Source organism: Myzus persicae, unplaced genomic scaffold (assembly GCF_001856785.1).
Source record: "Myzus persicae strain clone G006 unplaced genomic scaffold, MPER_G0061.0, whole genome shotgun sequence".
In the NCBI taxonomy this organism is placed as follows: domain Eukaryota; kingdom Metazoa; phylum Arthropoda; class Insecta; order Hemiptera; family Aphididae; genus Myzus; species Myzus persicae.
In genome coordinates this window covers 729,397-748,922 of record NW_019103911.1, presented here as the reverse complement: position 1 = coordinate 748,922, position 19,526 = coordinate 729,397, and the positions used below count along the sequence as shown (strand labels likewise).

The 19,526-nt window shown below is 27.9% G+C and overlaps 1 protein-coding gene across 1 annotated transcript; it reads left to right on the top strand.

The window, feature by feature from the left end:
• Positions 1-1,748: 1,748 nt before the first annotated feature.
• LOC111036217 lies at positions 1,749-10,181 on the top strand. Its single transcript, XM_022318165.1, has 17 exons — positions 1,749-1,887; positions 1,979-2,141; positions 2,282-2,424; positions 3,721-3,910; positions 4,226-4,368; positions 4,528-4,681; positions 4,751-4,893; positions 4,968-5,130; positions 6,333-6,787; positions 6,938-7,088; positions 7,198-7,334; positions 7,402-7,517; positions 8,368-8,492; positions 8,587-8,753; positions 9,041-9,348; positions 9,415-9,516; positions 9,593-10,181. The coding sequence occupies exons 1-17, from the start codon at positions 1,845-1,847 to the stop codon at positions 9,710-9,712; spliced, it is 2,823 nt and encodes a 940-aa protein (XP_022173857.1). The 5' UTR covers positions 1,749-1,844; the 3' UTR covers positions 9,713-10,181.
• The last annotated feature ends 9,345 nt before the right edge of the window (positions 10,182-19,526 follow it).

Sequence of the window (19,526 nt, the reverse complement as noted above, 5' to 3'; positions counted from 1 at the left end):
TAATTATTTATTCGGGTGTTAAAATATTAATTACAGCGACTTTTAACACTTTTTCCCATTAAAAATATCATTATTATTATAATATTATCTATACATGGTGAAATTTTCAAAATATTTAGACTATTTTTAAGTATTTATGCAATAATACCATGATCCTTTAGACAAATAAACAATATGTAGACACAAACGCAATTCACTGTATAATATGAGATACATGGGCGGATAGGCCAATTTTGGCCTACCGGGAAATTTTACAGAGGAAATGCCCCACACATGAAAAAAAAATTTCAAATCATTTCTATCGTAGGTAATTGCATTTTATTAAAGGGCCCCATTACCAAAGTACAAAGGGGGGCCCACCGGGAAATGTCCGGTTTCCCGGTAGGCCTATCCGCCCATGATGAGATACTACAAGACTACAAACAAAACAACAATACGATTCTTAAATAATTGTAAATTAAATTTTGATTTGTAGGTATCTTAAATTTTCCATACAATTATGTATAAAAATATAAAAATATATTGTTTGAAAATAATTACAAACTACGATTTATCTTACCGCCTGGATAGGTATAATGGGTATGTTACTGAATACTTTTATAATAAATAATAATTAAAAACATATTTATAGATTATATAAACATTTTATAACTTTATGTATTATAGGAATAGTAATTTTCAATTACATAGCATCATGAAATATTCCTTTATTACCCTGGACGGCTGGACCTAGGTATATAATTATTTATGTTCAATTATTAACAATATGCATGCATACAGTATACAGGCTGATTCACCAAGAATGCTCACCCTCACTTTTTCCTTTGATGACACATTTTTGAAATTTTTAAGTACTTATACTTATCTACTAATTTTTAAATACTTTATTATATTATTATACCATTAAAGGAGTGTCCTGGGCAATAAACATCCTTTTCCCCGTAAATTGTTACGTATGAAGGTAAATGATTTTTTTGAAAATGTTTATGCATCCAAATTCGAACGAGTAATTTTATTAAACTTAGTGTACTAAGGATAGGTTTGGGTGATATGGAGGCTACGATGATTAAAATGATTTGAAAATTATAGTTGTTTATAATTTTATAAATACATCAACATTTATATCTTGGAAAATAAAATAACTTTTAATAACTTTTAAGTAGGTACTAGATTATAAAGGTACCTGCTATATCTATTTTATAGTTTTATAAAACCATTATCCTTATTCCTTAGTATATACATTTTCATGACTCAGAAACTACTCGTTCAAATTTTGATTTAGATACATGAGAGTTAAAAAAAAAATGTACAGTAAAAAAGATTGGTTCTCAATTTCTCATAAAAAAACAAGTTTGTATCGCCTCGAGACCACTCCTTAATTAGTATAAAAACATTAAAAACTAAGTACCTACCTATTTCAAAATACAATAGTTCTTAAGTTTACTTAACAATTCGAAAAATCAGAACTGGTGTGAGAATGTATATTGTTAAAGAAAAGTGGGGGTGAGCCATGCTTGGCGAATCACCCTGTATATGTTCCTATAATAAATAAAATGCAAAATATGTATATTTTACACTGGTAATGAATAATGACTAATGACCATTAGGTACATTAATACATTATGTAGCATTATTAGGAGTCTGAATTAGTGGGGATTTCCTGATAAACCTGAATCCATTCCCTACCACGAATACATTTATAAATAATAACACAATAGACATAATATTATGTACCTACGCTGTACGCGTCAAAGAACATTAGTTACAAACACGATTTAACCCATCACACATCGTAATACATGGGTATTAACCATTAATATTTCTCCTTGATATAGAATATCAGTATGATGTTCAAATTGTTAAGTTTCAGTTTATTTGCAACAACAGGTACTCATTAAAATATTATTTTAATCCAACAATTCAACTTACTTATAATAACCAAAAGATGCTTACTATAAGTAAAATCATATTTTATCAGTTTTAGCAGCTCAGAACACAGATTATAAATTCTTAGGATGTTTTTTGGAAGAAAACTTATTAACTCTTGGAGAAGAGAGTCGTATTTTAAATCCAGTAACACCTCAATCTTGTTCAGATTTTTGTTCTGAAAAAAAATATACATTTTTTATTCTTAAACATGAGTATGTCTCTATTGTATAATTATTTATTTTATAATAATATTAATATAATTTTGAAAAATATTTAGTAAAAACATTAATTACATTTATTTAAAAACACAAATTTTCGTATAATTTATTGTTCATTTATTTAATTTTTTTAGCACCTGCTATTGTAGCAAAAATTACATATCAAGACTTATGCGACAACTAGATTTCGAGTGTTCAAAAAAATGTTCAGGAGATAGTTCAGCTTCATGTGGAGGATCTCCAAATTTAGTGTCTTCATACATAACTGATAGTTCAAGTACCTAAGTTAAAATAATTTATTTATAATTAATAATTAATAACCCTATCCCTACCTCTAATCATGGGAATATGGAATCGGCCATCAGTTGCGATTTTAAAGGGTGTGTAATGGTGTGCGATGGAGGAAATCACTTTTGACCAAGCTAGGTTTTTTTTTATAAGAGTTATAATAAATTATGCTTCACCAATCATTGATAAAATAACATTAAAAAATATAAGTAAAATGCCGTTGTCGGATACTTGGAACGTCATGGAAGAATTTAATTAAATTATATAATATGGGCATGGAGCTATTTTTAAATTGTTTTCTGACCGACGACCGTTCTTTCTCATTGACATCAATTATGATGATAATATTACTGAACTATTATGTTAATATATCTTTAAAAAATACAACAGGTTCTCGATTTTATCATAAAATCGTTCTTCTTAATTCGCGTAGTGCCTACCCGTTACTTATTACCTAAAGCCCGATTGAGACCAAGAAATATTTGTCGGAAACACATGTGTCTGACATAATTGTCATTAGTCGACAAATAGGTATTAATGTTACAGCATATGATGGGATATCAGAAACATTGTCGACGACACATTTTTCTTCGGTCTAGACTATGGACAGGACATAGATAACACATTAGATTTGATCGATTTCACTGATTTGGATACTAATAATATTTCCATAAGGCATACACTTAATAATATTATTCTTTATATTTTTGTAAGGTATCTAAAAAAAAAAATAATTTTACGCAAATGCGTTTTGTGGGTCGGAATGACATCCAAGATTTTCAAGAAGAAAAATTTGATACGTATCGATACGTATCACCTCGTATCGAAGTCCGAGTCCGATACGGGTCGGTACGTATCGCTTGTATACTGCACGTGTAACTTCTTGAACGCTCAAAATTGCCTCGATACGTATCGATACACTCCAAATTCTTCCTTGAAAATCTTGATCCTCTCAACCAGAAAAAGTATCTAAGGTAGAGATACTCACTACTCACTAAGGTCTAAGAGTATCTACTTAAGTTTCTTTGAGCATTTAATCATTGTTAAAAAGCAAACTTTTAGGTGGTTTATCTAAGTTTTAAGTATTGCATTTTTATCTTTGAAATGATTCTTTTTGTTGCTTTTCACTTTCATACCTTATTTTTGTTTACAAATATTTTTATTTATACTGTTAACTTTAATGTATTCCTTATTGTAACAACATATATTAAAATAACCAATTTTAAAGCTTATGATTTTTGTTGATTAATAATGTTTAATTCTAAAGATTTTTTTTTAATTTCAGAAGCAAGCAATTTTATGGGACATGGTGGTTACCCAATACCAATTTATCTGGGATGTTATGCTGAAACTCCAAACGATGATGGAAATCGTTTATTGAAAGGTCCAGCTGGGCCGTATACTTATAATACTCCTCAGAAATGCTCAGAAATATGTTTCAAGATGGGATATTTATTTTTTGGAGTTACATATGGGTATTTAAAAAATAACCATATTTTACTATAATTTTAAGTATGATAAATCACAAGGTTATTAAAAGCTTCATAACAATTCTATGCAGCCTATAATCTAAATGTACCAGCTTATGTTAATGTGTTTGTTATTGCCTTATTGGTATATTATAATTATATAGGTACCTACCTATAATATGTAATATGTTTTAAACTATTCCATAGTTTGTAAACACAATTATTTCTAAATAATTACCTACCTACTTATTTAGATAGTTGTATGTGATTGAAGATAAATATTATAATTTAAATTTAAAAAACGTACCTCTTTCCTTATAGATCGGAATGTTGGTGTGGAAATCAAAGACCAGCAAAGTCTGCAAAAGTAGAAGATATTAATTGTGATTCTCCATGTAGTGGTGATAGTAAACAGTTCTGTGGTGGAGGATGGAAAATGGGAATTTATTCAACAGGAATTACAGGTTGTTATTTAAATTTTAAAATCATAACACTTAAACGGTGAATAGTAAATGATATTCTTATTCTTTTTATTATACCTATCCAAGCTGTAAATATGCTTGTCTAACATTATAATTTATAATGTTAACTGTTAAGTTACATTGAAAACATAATGTTTACAGACTATGTACCAAAAAAATATATTGGATGCTTTGATGATGATGGTAAAAAAACAAAAGGAAAATATTTATCATTCTCAATGGATATCAATAATAGTCCTAAACGATGCATGAATCTTTGTAATACTCATAGATTTAAATATGCTGCTCTTAAAGGGTAGGTATATTAATCTTTAATTTCTAAATTAGGCATTTATAATATGTAGTTATTAATTATTTTTTATAGCAATATCTGTGAATGTAAAAATTATGAACCAAGTTTTAATTTAAAAAGAAGTTTTAGTGATTGTAATACTTTATGTACAGAAAACCCATCTGAATATTGTGGTGGTAGTGTTACATTTAGTGTTTACAAAACTTTATACTCAGGTATGACTGTATGAGTATGTAAATAATTGTATAAAAACTCAGAAGGTTATTTACTGAATATTTAAATAATTTAGATCCTCTAGCAAAAGTGTCAGTGACTCCTATTGGATGTTTTACCAATTTAAAGAGACATCCAGTTTTAAATGGGTGGAGAATATCACATGCTCGCCTTACACCCAAACATTGTGTATATAGTTGTCACACAAGAAGATTCCCATATGCTGCACTTATATCTTCGTAAGTAAAACTTTTAGATACCTACTGCAGTAATGGTGAAGAGTTATACATTTTAATTAAACATTTTTTCCATATATTATATTTTCCCTCGATATGATATTACCACAATAATTTTTTTCATGTCTCTTAGTGACTAAATTTCTATTTCGTGAAAGAATAAAACAAATGGGCAAGTGGGTAATCACTTACCCTCTGCTGTACATTATGGGTCTAGAGAACTAATTGGAATGAATGTGTTAAAATTAAATTCAATGATTTAAAATCCTTAAGTATGAAAAACAATCCTGAGAGTCAGCTTTTAATATTAACATGTATACTTTATGATATTATTGTGATTAAAGTAATTTATTTTTCTATTAGTCATTCTAACTACAGTTGGTTAAATCTTTTTCGCCGAAAAAATTGTATTTGAAAGTGTCATGATGTCTATAAGACTAAAAAATATAATAATATATTCCAAAAATTTCAAGTTCCTACCCAAAAATAGTATTTTTTAAATAACTGTGAAATAATTAAAATTGTTATTTTTCGTTTAACTATCTAATTTTATTCAAATTTAAATTAAAAATGTTTATAAAAAAAACTGCTTATACTTATATTTTTTCAAATTTTTTGGTTACAATATGAAATACTTACATGGAATCTTGTCTTAAATGTTCAATTCTTAGCTGTAAAAATGGAACATTTTATATATTTTTAACAGGAAAATAATTAGCAAACTTTTAATTTGATAAATTTTGTCGAAATATGAACTTTAAATGTTTATAAAAAAAAGTTGTGAATTTTATGGATGGCTTTTTGAATAATTAATATTATTAAAACTTCTATATCTTGTCAATTATCATAAGAGTAACTTGTACCTAAGTGCTTTGTGGTCTTACCTCCTATTAATTGTGTCTATCATATTATTTATTATTTCTGATGTCAACATCCTTTTTTCTCAATAAATACTGCACCATATTCAATAATCCTCATACCAAACTGTGCATTATTGCTTCTGCTTCTGACATAATGCTAATGCATTGGTACCCAATAACTAATAAGATAAATTTAAATATAATGCCTACTCGTTACGACGGCACCTTGGTTTAAGGTTTATAAAAAAAAATAAAAGTAGGTAGGTAGGTATTAAACACCTTAGTAAGAAATATAAAAAAAAAAATTAGTATACAATTTTTAGAATACCTATATTCTTTTTGCAGCAAAGAATGCTTATGCACATCTACAAAACCTTCTTATGAAGCTAAGACAGAGGATGCTATGTGTACGATTCCTTGTTCTGGTTCATCTCAACATACATGTGGTGGCAATAATGCTATAAATGTATACACCACTGGACTAGAGTGGAAAACAGATACAATTGGAAATAATTACCTGGGGTGTTACGAGGAAAGTCAAAATAACAGAATATTTAATGGTTATTCAAGATCCTTTACTGTAAATACCCCAGAATTTTGTTCAAATCTTTGTTACAAACTTGGGTACACTTACTCTGGAGTGACGTATAAAACTGAATGTTTTTGTGGAAGCCAATCACCAAATGAACCTAAGTTCCCTAGAGTGGAAGATAAACAATGCAACACTAAGTGTTCAGGTGATGCTAATCAATTCTGTGGCGGTGGTTGGAGAATGGGAGTATTTTCAACTGGATTAAATGGTAATTTTTAAAATAAAAATCAATATAATTTATTAATGTTTGATAGCAACTATTTTTATTTTTAGGTTAAAATACATTTTAATTAGGATAAACACAATTTTGATATACAACAATGAGTTGCATAATCATATTTTATTTATATTTCTACAGATTTTCAAGTTGAAGGTCGGCTTTTAGGTTGTTATGTAATGCAGGAAAACACATTAAACAATATAAAATTTGAACTTATTAATACTAATATGCCTAGTAAATGTTCTGCGATCTGTAATAATGGTGGATATCAATTTTCAGGAGTCTTAGGGTACTAAAATATTATTCATTTTATTTAAGATTTTATTTTAGTAGGTACCTACATTGGCTACATTATATTTATGAATTATTCTTATTTTTAATACATTTTATTGTTGTAGCATTAATTGCTACTGTGGTAATCGTGCTCCAGAAAATGATCAAAAAGTATTTGAATCTGATTGTGATACACCTTGTGCGGGTGATTCAAGTAAAACATGTGGTGGTGAAGACAGAATTCAAATATACGATCTCATGAGTAATATTTACATATTATTTACTAGTTTCGATAAGACGTATTATACATTTTGGTGTATATTTTATAGAAGTGATAAGTATCAATATTCCAAATACAAACAGTTCAAATGATTTGGTGGATGAATTTGATACTTTAAATTTGGAATCAATTTGGAGTCATGATATTTTTATCGCACAAGAACCAGTATGTAAAAAAATACAAAATGAGTAAATTTGAAAATTAAATTTTTGTTTCTACTCAGTTTTACAATACACCCTACACATAAGTATATAACATAGTACACAATTAATATTCCTCGTTAGTTGTTAGTCATTAGTCATTGCCAAATCATTACCTATCAACACAGCTTTGTGCCTTTGTTGTTATATTATTTTAGTTAATTTACCTTCTTATTGGCTATTATCAACCTTCAATAACATATTTTAAAATTGATTTAATTCATCTACTTAGGTGTAACTTATATTTTATTTAAAAGTTATTTAATTGAAAACCCCAACAAAGGAGCAAGCATAATATGATCGTCTTTAAGTTTGATAATGGGTAAACTTAGATAGTATTAAAAACAACAAAAATCTATTGAAAATGCAGAACATACATTTAATATATAATGTGTGTAAGAGATACAATATGTGAGTAGCATACTAGCATTTTATGTTTGAGACATTGTTTTTAAAAATTAAAACGTTTTCTTTTTATTAAGTGTTTTTTTTTTTTTTAATATACTGTTATTTAAACTAGTTCTATGACTCAGTTCATAATTTAATGGATGATGATAGTTGACAGTTGTTAATTTTTATAATAGATGGATGAAAAATATAAAGCAACTAGGTATATAAATACCTATTGGGAAAGTACCTACTGCCAGCATTTGTAAAAATCATAGTTCATAATTAAAATTTAGGTAGTATAATATTATATTCAAGCACAATATATTGAAAGCCGGAATGTATTAGATCAATGGATATATTATTTATAAAATTATATATAAAAATTTATAAAAATTAATGTTAATCATATTAACTATTGACTATAGGATTATGAATTTGTTGTTTACAATAACTCTGAAAAGAACACATTTATCAAAAATGGAGAGTTAGTTATCAAACCTACAATTCTATCAGATAATTACGTCAAGAATGGTTGCTTAGTACTAAAGGGGTAATTCCTATATTATAGTTATTTTAAATTTAAACAAAATGTATCTTTAAAAATACAAACTAATATTTGATGTTCTATATTTTTTGTTTTTCAGGTGTACTAAATATGAAGGATCTTCTGGGTGCTCTATGAATGCTTCATCTTATAATATAATACCTCCTATAGTTTCATCTAGACTTACCACAAAAAATAATATGTTTTTCCTTTACGGACAACTAGAAGTAATAGCTAAAATGCCAACAGGAGATTGGATGATGCCAGGTAAATAATTTTTGTTAACTTCTCCAAGGGAAAATACCTTGAAAATCAAGCCGCTGGACCGGGAATTGAACCCGAGACCCGAGAGTCTCTCACTTGCCGGGTGATTGCTCTACCACTAAGCTACCCAACCGCTCAAACCTTGACGCTATCTACCCCCAAGTTAACAGGAGTTTACAATATTATATGTATTATGCATATTATAATATTAGCTAAATTAACTATTCAAATAGTTTCTTGTCATATTGAAAATGTTTTATTGATTTTTTTTTTAAATTTAATTTTTATAGAAATAGCTTTGGTTAGTAAAACTAATGAACAAAACAAATTAGTATTGGCTACATCATTTGGAAACAATAATTTAAAATGTAATGGTGAAGATGAAAGTATTGCTGTTCTAAAATATGGATTAAAAATTGATGAACAATATCATGTAAAACCAATTATGATGAAATCGATATCAGCAAGTCGCTGGTCTGAAGACTATCATACATTTGGATTGTCTTGGACCCCTGAAAACATTGTATTTAAAATTGACGGAGAAAGTCACCAATTGGACACATCAACTTTACCATTGGATTTAATATTTGATTCTGAAGTATATTAATTAGTTGTTGTGTATTTTTTTTTATAATAATTTGAACTTTGAATTTTGAATTTTTAGTATTATATATCTATTGGTGTGTCAGTTGGTGGTATGACAAATTTCCGTGATGGATGTTTAAGCAATAACCACTTAAAACCATGGAAAAACTTTGATATTAAGGTTTATATTTTTCTTTATTTATTTAGTGTTTATATAATAGATATGTTAAATACATTTTTTTTAAAAAATATTTTAGGCTATGTTAAATTTCTGGAAGGACAGGAATAACTGGGTATCAACATGGAATGATGAAAAATCATCATTAAAAGTTAAAAGAGTAAAGTTCACATTGCTAGATAATGTTAAATATTTATGAACATGTAAAACAGTAAATAAGTATATTAATAAAAAATAGACTTAAACTGTGTTTTTTTTTTTAAATGTCTGAAATTAAACCATTTTTGTTAAATTGTATTTTCATAATCATTCATAATTAACTTCTAATATTTTTATTGAAGTAGGTACCTTATGAGTTATGCCATTGATTATAGATTGTTTTTATGATTAATGGTTATACCTGTTCTATTTCTTTTGTATTTAATAGACATCTTATACCTACTCTTGTGTAAAGATTTTTTTGTTTTCTCAATGTACCGTGCACCCCCGTCTAATACCAGTAAATTTTGTTTAAAAAAATTTGTAATGACTAATCAAATATTAATTTTTTATGAAACAACGTCAGGTAAATTGTATGCATATGATTTGTACCACAAACATACTGGTTATTTTGAAATTGATGCATATGTAAAATGTTTTATTAGAATTTCAAGAAATATCTATAAAATTATTATACTATACTACTTAATACATTATTTTTAAATTATGAACATTGTGTTTTATGAAATAAAAATGAAACAATTATTTACAGTCACTTCGGATTTTGACAAAATATTTTTTAATTTATACTATTATATATATAATGTATATTAAAAAAATAGTTAGAATTATTAGTTAGATGTTCAAAGAAAATTTTTAATCACACCTAGGATTTGAAAATGTAGTACAAAATTTCTCATACATTTTTCTACCTTTAACAAAAAAAATGTTAACCTGATGTTCAAATTAATTTTTTATGAGCGTTTGAACTTCAAATTTTTTTAATATCGAATATTTATGTACCTCGTAAATTAACGAATTTTCATAGAACGATTTTTTTATTTTATCTCATCTTATCTTATGTAATTCCAAAACGAATAACCGTTGATACATACTTGAAATGTATACCAAATGTTTATTTTATAATTGTTCATAATATTTTTATAATTTTTCAAAATATTTTAACTCGGTTACTTCAGCTGTTTACATTCATTTTAAATTAAAAATTTTAGATTCACCTGGCGATGAAAGGATTGAATTTTACAGTCTTGTAAAGAAAATTTTTATTTTGTATTTGGAATACGTTTTTGAAAATATTTTCTGAATACATACTCGAATACTCGAAAAAGTATTCAAATACTATAAGAATATATTTTTTTTATGATATTGTTAATATTGCTAATATTTGTCAGTTTTGGAATGGTCGGAAATTAACGTGCGTCAAACATATTTCATTCGAAGACAACAACTGTTGTTTATAAGTTATAAGTGTTATAACTTATAATATATCTAAGTTTTAGTAGAAAAATTTGTTTTGTCACTAATATAAACTATTTTTCAAATCCAAAAAAAGTATTTTTTAATGAATAAAAAAGTGTATTTGAATACATTTATTTATTTGAATACTCTACAAGACTTTTATTTTAGTAAGTATTTAGTATTTACAATGAAGTGTGTGTGAAATTTTCATTGTTGTCTTCTGTCTGATATCTACATTTGGGGTATTAAAAATGCTTCGATTTTCGACATCATATAGCATCTTTTCTGAAGGAAAAATGATAATTTTTAAGCAAAACCATTTTTGAAAAAATTGATTTTATTTATTTTTTGTGGAACTCCAAAACTAATAGTCAATTGAAATTTTCAGAAATATTTATATATTTTCATATCTGGTCCATGGAAATATTTTCGAAATATTTTGACTCTTTTTGAACTATTTATAGGTAGCTTAAAGACATTTTTCAAATTTAGTAACTTTTTTAAAAATTATTTTCGATAAAAGCTTTTTCAATTAGTAAAAAGCCTGAAAATGTGATGCAGGTTCCTCATAAGTTGCTTTAATATTAGTTAAAAAATATTGATACATTGGCACGATTATTTTTTATATGTATTAAAGTTCAAATGTTGACAAAATTCATCGAAATCTCGAATTATTGCAAACTATTTTTCAGTTACAAATGTATAAGTTTTCTTTTCATGGCTAACATTAGAAATTTTAATATAAGGTTCTCCACTAGTTTTTCTGACTTTAACAGAAAAAAATTACCGGAAAGTATCATTTATATTTTGTGACCTTTTAAAAAAAAAAATTTTAATTTACGATATTTGGTATTCAGTAGTAAATTAACTAATTCCCATTTATCGAATTTTGATATTTTTTCGTAATTTAAAAACTTATGACTGTAGACACTTGAAATTCGTACCAAATGTTTGTATTGACAAAACTATTTTGAAGTTTTTTGGAAAATTTACAGCCATGAGAAATTTTTGAAATTTTGTAAATTATTTTTCAGTTAAAAATTCATATTAGTTTTTCTTTTTATAGCCAACATTAGACATTTTAACAGAATATATCCCACATTGTTCTGCCTTTACAAAAAAAAGTTCATCGGAAAGTTAAGTTATTACCTATACCTAGCCATGAAATATTTTTGATTTTTATCGTTTTTTATTTAAAATTATTAAATTTGATGATTTGTACAATTTATAATTATAGGATGACACGATATAATGTCTCCGCTGAGAACCGAATTCAAATAAAATACATCCATTACATAATGATTAATGACATACTCTACAACTAATGTATAGCTGAGTGGTACCTACCTATTTGTCCATGTTTTAGATTTTACAATGATCTATGTTTTTTTTTTAAACTAATTAATTAAAATTATTATTTTTTTTTGTCTGTCATTACCTTTTGGGGCAGTAAAAATGCTTCCATTTTCTTCAACAGCATCTTTCCGGGTAGGAAAGCGAACCTAATATTGATACTTTGAATGGTCAAAGGTACAAATTTATAATAGTTTTCAAAAGCAACACAAAAAAAAAAAAAACAAAAAATTAAAGAAAAATGGAAATTTTTACACAAATTTTTTTTTCGATTTTGATTTTTTGTAGAACCCACCAAAACAATTTCCGTAGATATATGAAATTTTTACTGAAAATAACCGTGTTTTTTCGATATTATGAATGACATACCTACAGTATTAAATACATGAGATATATTGTTTTAAATTTTCTATCATTAGGTATGAATATGAAAATTGTATAGCTTTTTGACCAACTGATTTTTATTGATAAATGTATAGAACACTTTTTTTTAAAATAGGTAGTCGAAAATGTCTTATGTCTATAAATAACTTGTGAAGATTCAAATTATTTTAGAAACTTAATCATGTTTAGAAAATGTTAGTATAAACATTTGAAAAACATTTTAAGTATCTACTTATGGTTATTAGTTTTTTAGTTTCAGTGCTCCTGCAATAACACTGCAAAGTCGCCGCTTTTGAGGTCATGAAATATAATAGTATGCTAGTAAGTAGTATTATGCTTAAAAATCTGTTATGTATAGGGGTATATATTGTGCCTCCCGAGTTAGCCCTATTTACAACTGATTTATAATATATTTCCTATTACGGCTTACGTGTTATGACTTACACTTACACTAGTTGCAAGGACGCAATTTCAATAAAAAAAAACTGGGGATGCTGAAGCCCCTCTAATATTGTTCATACTATCTTATGGTTATGGATACCAGCATACCTAATGACTATTAATAGGCAAATTAACATGAACAATTTGAAGGTTGCTAAGCACATACCCAAGTCTCGCATAATATAAGCATAGTCCCATTATTAGAGAAACCAATGAAAATGCTGTCCTGCGATTGGCTCTAATCCCAATGAGATAACGACTTTGCTATCAATTATCTGTTATCAGTTATCACATTTTATTCTGAATTTTGAACGTTATATAGACGTTTTAACTTTTAATTGAAATTTTAAAACAAAAACCGAAATTGATGTTTTCAAAGATATATTTATATGTGAAATTAAGAATACTATTAACATCCGGTCAAACTTAACATGTATGGAAGATATTAATAATTGGGGAGTTGAATTTTACTCATTGGAACTATCTCCATTTACTAGACTCATTTACCCATTTATAAAGGTATCTTATTATATATATATATATATATATGTATTTACGAAATAAAGATATCAATTTTAAATTTAATATCAAATTTTTATTTCAGGATACAACATTGTTTCAAACAAAATAGGTATGTTGGTTATGGTAACTAAAAATAATAAATAAAAGAAATAATATAATTTATAATTTTGTATTACGACTGATCGGTCTGTAAAAATAATAAAATAAAAAATATAAATTATGAATTAAAAATTTAAGTTTTTTAGGTGCCTATAGAAAAAATGTATATTAATAATGTAAAATATGTTAATATTAAATATTAAAACTTTTAAAAGGTCCATGACTTTTAGCTTTTGTTTGGCTTAAGTTTTTTTTCTAATAATAGTTTCGGCATCTAAGGTCATTGACTGCAAAAATTTTACAGGTTTACATTATATTATCTTAAAATACGTTGATATTAGTGTAGTAGTTACAAATGATTAATTAAATTAGTCTAAATTATAAATGACATTGTGATATTTATGTTGTCTGGATGGAAGGTTTCAGAGAGAATGTCCGATGCTCTTGCTTCCCGATTATTCGTTTCATAGGAGAGACATTCAGTTATGATGTGTTTGATCGAGAAGGTTGTGCCACAACTGGCACATACAGGCGGGTCTTCCCTTTTCATCAGATACTAGTGGGTAAGGGATGTGCCATGTGCGTCCAATTCGCATTCTGTTGATAGACGTTTCTATTTTTCTTGATATGTCCGGTGGGAAGGGCCATGATAGGATGGAGTTTTTAATTTAATTTAGTTTGATAATCCTCGTGCGCGGTCCAAGCCCGAAACCATAAGTTGTTCGTAATTATATTTGTGTTATAGATTTAGTATCGTGTGAGGTAAAACAATTTAGTTTTCTAGCGTCCGAGGACGTCATTGCTTGGAGTGCTTTTCATTTATGTGTTTTTTTATTTTTATTTTTTTTGGAAATATCATTTTCGGTTCTTTATTTTAAAATTTCAATCAAAAGTTAAAACGTCTTTTGGAACATTCAAAATTCAGAACAGAATCTGTTAATTGATGAGTGATGACAGATAATTGATAGCAAAGTCGTTATTTCATTGAGATTAGAGCTAATCGTAGAATAGAATTTTGATAGGGTTCTCCAACTATGTACACTATGCTTATAATATGCACCTGGGAGCAAGGGCACTTGCCCCACCACCAAAAAAATAAATTGTTGGTATGTATGTGTGTATTATACGGAGAATCCTATATAGTAGCTGGTTAAGTTATATATTTATATAATTAATTGTTATATTGTAAATTTTATATTGCATGATTAATTCATAAAACTGGTGGGTGGGTGCCGGCTGGTAAATTTCTACGTTTGTCTCCCTTTCCCGCTTAAGAAAATATTTGGGCCATTATAACCACGAATGTATTTAAAAACCTAAGCATTTGAATTTTTAAAGATCAGTACAAAATGTACTTAAAAAATAACATATTGGAAACATTTTAATATGTATATAATAACATATTAACATGTAATTTGAACCACCAAGTTCACCTTCAAAATAGCACTATAGGTAATAATTATAAAAGGTTACAATAGCATTAAGTATTTTGGTATTTTTTATCATTAATCATATAATATGTGCAGTGGAAGATATTTCAATAGAGATCTTAGAAAAATATAATTGGTGATAAAATCGAGCCTGTGATCTTCAGGAAATTGTCACTCGGATAAGGCTTAGTTAAGAAGTTAATGGAAAACATAGTGGGTACATCATTTTAAAATCATACATGCCAGTAGTTGCCATGAACTAAGTTACTTAAAAGTTAAAATGTATAGAATTAATAAAAAATTAAACTTAGAATCCGGGTAGATTATGAAAGATAACATTAAACATTATGCTGGTTTTGAATTATTCTTATAACAGTTTTAAATAGGAATAATAAGATTATAAAAAATAAAAACTTATAAACTATATAATAACTGTCTCAAAGACTCGAAAAGTTACCAGTTTTGTTTTAGGAATAGAATAGATTGATTTTTTGGACATCATTTTACATATTTTATCAAACACGATAATTATTAACTATCATTTGGTAGGTACTTAAATAAAATATGTAAGTAGGTGCACACTCTTATTTATTAACAACGGATGTTTATTTAAATATGGATTTATATTTGAGTGATGAGCATCATAAAAAATCAATGTTTAAATATTGCGCCACATAATACATATTACGTAAAATAAAAAACAGCACAAGTGTAAGCATTAGTTTTGGCTGGTAAACTAATCTTAACGTTATCTTACTAGTAAAATATAGTATATATATTATTGTTTGAGTGGTGATCAATTTAACGTAAACACTCTTATTTCAGAAGACACTGATGTTTTTGAAAATATTCATCTAAATCATTTTAAGGAAAAAATTATAACTTACTATTTTGTAATCGTTATAATTTGTTAAGTTGATTACTCTTTTGAACGACAACATACCTATATTTTTAATTTCATATTTCAAAGCAGAATATTATTCGGAGTATTTCGATCTATATAAATTAAATTCGAGGACAGTAATTTATTAGTTATAAGTATTTAAAATTTAGATGAGTATAGTGTAAGAATAAACATTTTTTGGGTTACCCCTATATCTACCATTCTACTCCGTTCATTTAAACTTTAAATAATTAAATACATACCAGTTGACTTATAAACTACTCGTACAAAATTCGAGTTTTATAATATATCGATGTATTGCAAAAAATATTTTACTTTAAAATATGGAATATCAAATGCATTTTGTCATTTAATAAAGTATAACAGTTTAAAAATGACAACGACAAAAAGTATTAAAAATATAATTTTTAGAAAAATGTTGTTTTTAATGACTAAAAATTATGTTAAAGAGATATTTTCAAAAGTGTCTAAAATGGATCTACTGATATATTATTTTATATCAATTTACTTAAGTTTAAAAAAATATGTTATAGTATACCCAATAATGGTATTTTATTTTTTTGGCATTTTTAAATGGTATTCATTCGATAAATTAGAAGGTGGCCAAACAGTTTTTGAAGTCTTTGAACAGTATGAACTGACCAACAAAATCCCATTTAAAAATAAGTACCTACTTTTATTATATAAATATTTATTAATATGTATAAACTATAAATTTAAAGTATATTTAAATTAAACATAAATCATCAATATAATAATGAAGTTCATTGTACTACAAGAACGTTATATTAATATAATAATGTACATAAAATAAAGGTAGGTATAAAATAATATATGGACTTCCTGCTTTCGTGATATTATTAAGATTGTAAATTTAAACCTAAATTGAGGTACCTGTGGTAGGTGATTACATTTGCTTTTCAAATGACCAACTATATTAATTATTATTAGGTACTATTATAAGTAGTAGAAAAATTTAGAAAAAACCTAATCTTAAAATGAAATACATATACTTATGAACCCAATCACAATTGTTACTTTTATGATTTACTTTCTTAATTCTGTAAATAGTTTTAACATAAACACATAAAGATGAATACCGCGATGATAAGGATATTGGATCTACGTTAGCTTTTAAGCGTTTGTTGAATCTGTTATTTTATATTCAGTTATGAGTATATACATCAAACATATTATGGCCAAAATAAATTAAGAAATAGAAAATCATAAAATTAGTCATTGTAATATTTATATAAACTGAAACCAAACGTAAAACAATAGAAAATAAATAAATTTTAATTTGGGCGAAGTCTGGTATATTATCTTTCAGCTATAAAATATACCTACCATATTAAATCAATGACTTAAAATATATGATCCTCGAGATCAATTCATGTGTTGAAAAGTAAAAAGTAGTTGATGACACTCTATGAATTTTTCTGAATCTAATGTTAAATGAAAATTTTATGAAAATTAGTCAAAAACTTTGGATTTGCTTCAGAGGATGCCACACCCGGATGTGTTGTCTCCGTCTTACAAACGTACAGCATAGCAAAAACTGTTATGAAACACAATCACTCAAACTGTAGTCTAAGCTAAGAAACCAAATTTGCACACCATAAACAAGAGAAAAATATGTTCTATGCAACTGTGTTTTTATTTGTTCTCTTAATAGTATGAAAATTTGGTTGCATAGCTTGGACTACAGCTCGAGTGGTTCTTTTTCGCCCAAAATAGTTTTTACTATGTTGCACGTTTGTAAGAAGGAGACAACACATACGGCTGTAGCATCCGCTTAAGGAAATCCAGAGTTTTCGACCAATTTTCTTAAAATTGTCGTCATTAGATTCAGAAAGATCCGTAGGGTGTTGTTTACTACTTTTTACTTTTCATCAAATAAACGTTAAATTTGGATGATTCGTGAAGGACCATCATACCATTTATTTTTATTTATTGTTTACGTAGCATGGTTATAGAAAATAAAAAAGTTATCATGATTGGATATAATTTTAAATCTATATTTTATATTTGGTCAAAATAACTGTGTGCAGCTTACAATTTGCAGCTTACATTTAAAGGAATTCAAAATGGTTAAATCCTCATCCTATAGTATTCCATGAGCATTTAATTTGTCAGTTTGTCACGGAAAACGCTGTGCACGATCAGTTGACAAGGTATATAATAATATAATAGAATATAGACATATAGTTTCTATGAATTGTATTAATCTACTAAACATTATAATTTATTAAATAAAACTGTTTTTTTATTACCTATATAACTATATAAGTAGCAAATATAGATTGTCATATTTTTCAAACTGTAACTTTTAATTCTAAATAAGACGTAGGTAGGTATTTACTAAAGTTAAGTAAGTAGTTGAATTTATATGAAGTTCCTGGTACTTTTCAGTGATCGTCTAAATTATAATATTATATTCAACGCAATCATTAACGGATCTAGAATTCAAACAAGGGAAAGGGGTGCATTTTCAAAATTATATTACCTTTTCTTCGGACCAAAATAAAAATGTAAATACAACTTAAAAACACAGCCCAAGGGAGGGGGGGCGACCGCCGACAGCCCTCTTGACCCTCTTCATCCACCAATGAACGAAGTTAAGAAAAGTTATTTTCATTGGTGGCCGGTGGGGAGGGCTAAAAGTACCGAAGTATAATTAAAATTACATTTTTAAAATTACCTACATAAATTCATAATATTCTGGATTCTGTAATTAATTATGATAGTTTTCCATTTTCAATGAACACAAGTATTCTGTTTGTCAATAATGATAAGCGTCAGCACGTGTACGGCAATCAACCCTGTGATAAGTTTTGACTTATAAATATGACGAAAAAAACTTTTATTGGTGTATTAATTATATAATTATTTGTAGATGGACATCACGAGTTGTGTGCCAACTGGTCTCGGCCACCGGGAGCGGTCACGTCGTCGCCGACCGGATACACGTTTATAATAATATTATTAGCACGACCGTCTGGCGGCGGCCGCAACAGCTGAGTTCCCTCAACCCGACTGTGCTGCACCGCTGCGACTCCGATCGCCGTTCAACCTAAACCGCCGCCACCACCAGCCTGTTCGTGAAACCATCGTTGCCGTCGCTGGCGTCGCACAGTGCGTATCGCTCAGTGCTAAACGTTTATCTCGTCCGGTGGATTCGACAGCCGCCGTCACACCCGTGTCCCTCGCTCCCGTCCCGCCACAATTTAGTTACTGCTCTCCCCCCTGCTCCACGTTAAGACCAAGCCCCACCGACGGAACGCGGGCACCCCGAGCACGAACCGGCGGCGGTGTTAGTGGGGGCCCGCTCCGCTCGTCGCAGACGGCTATTGTGCGAGTTGGCGGGTGGCGGGAGGGCGGCGGCGGGCGAGCGCTCCGCGTGTGTGCGCGTACGTACGAAC

Bases quoted from the DNA above. Each gene is read 5' to 3' on its own strand.
- LOC111036217 (XM_022318165.1), top strand. From the start codon at position 1,845: ATGATGTTCAAATTGTTAAGTTTCAGTTTATTTGCAACAACAG. The intron at 2,142-2,281 runs GTATGTCTCTAT...TAATTTTTTTAG, and splicing joins TTTTTTATTCTTAAACATGA to CACCTGCTATTGTAGCAAAA. The intron at 4,682-4,750 runs GTAGGTATATTA...TATTTTTTATAG, and splicing joins AAATATGCTGCTCTTAAAGG to CAATATCTGTGAATGTAAAA.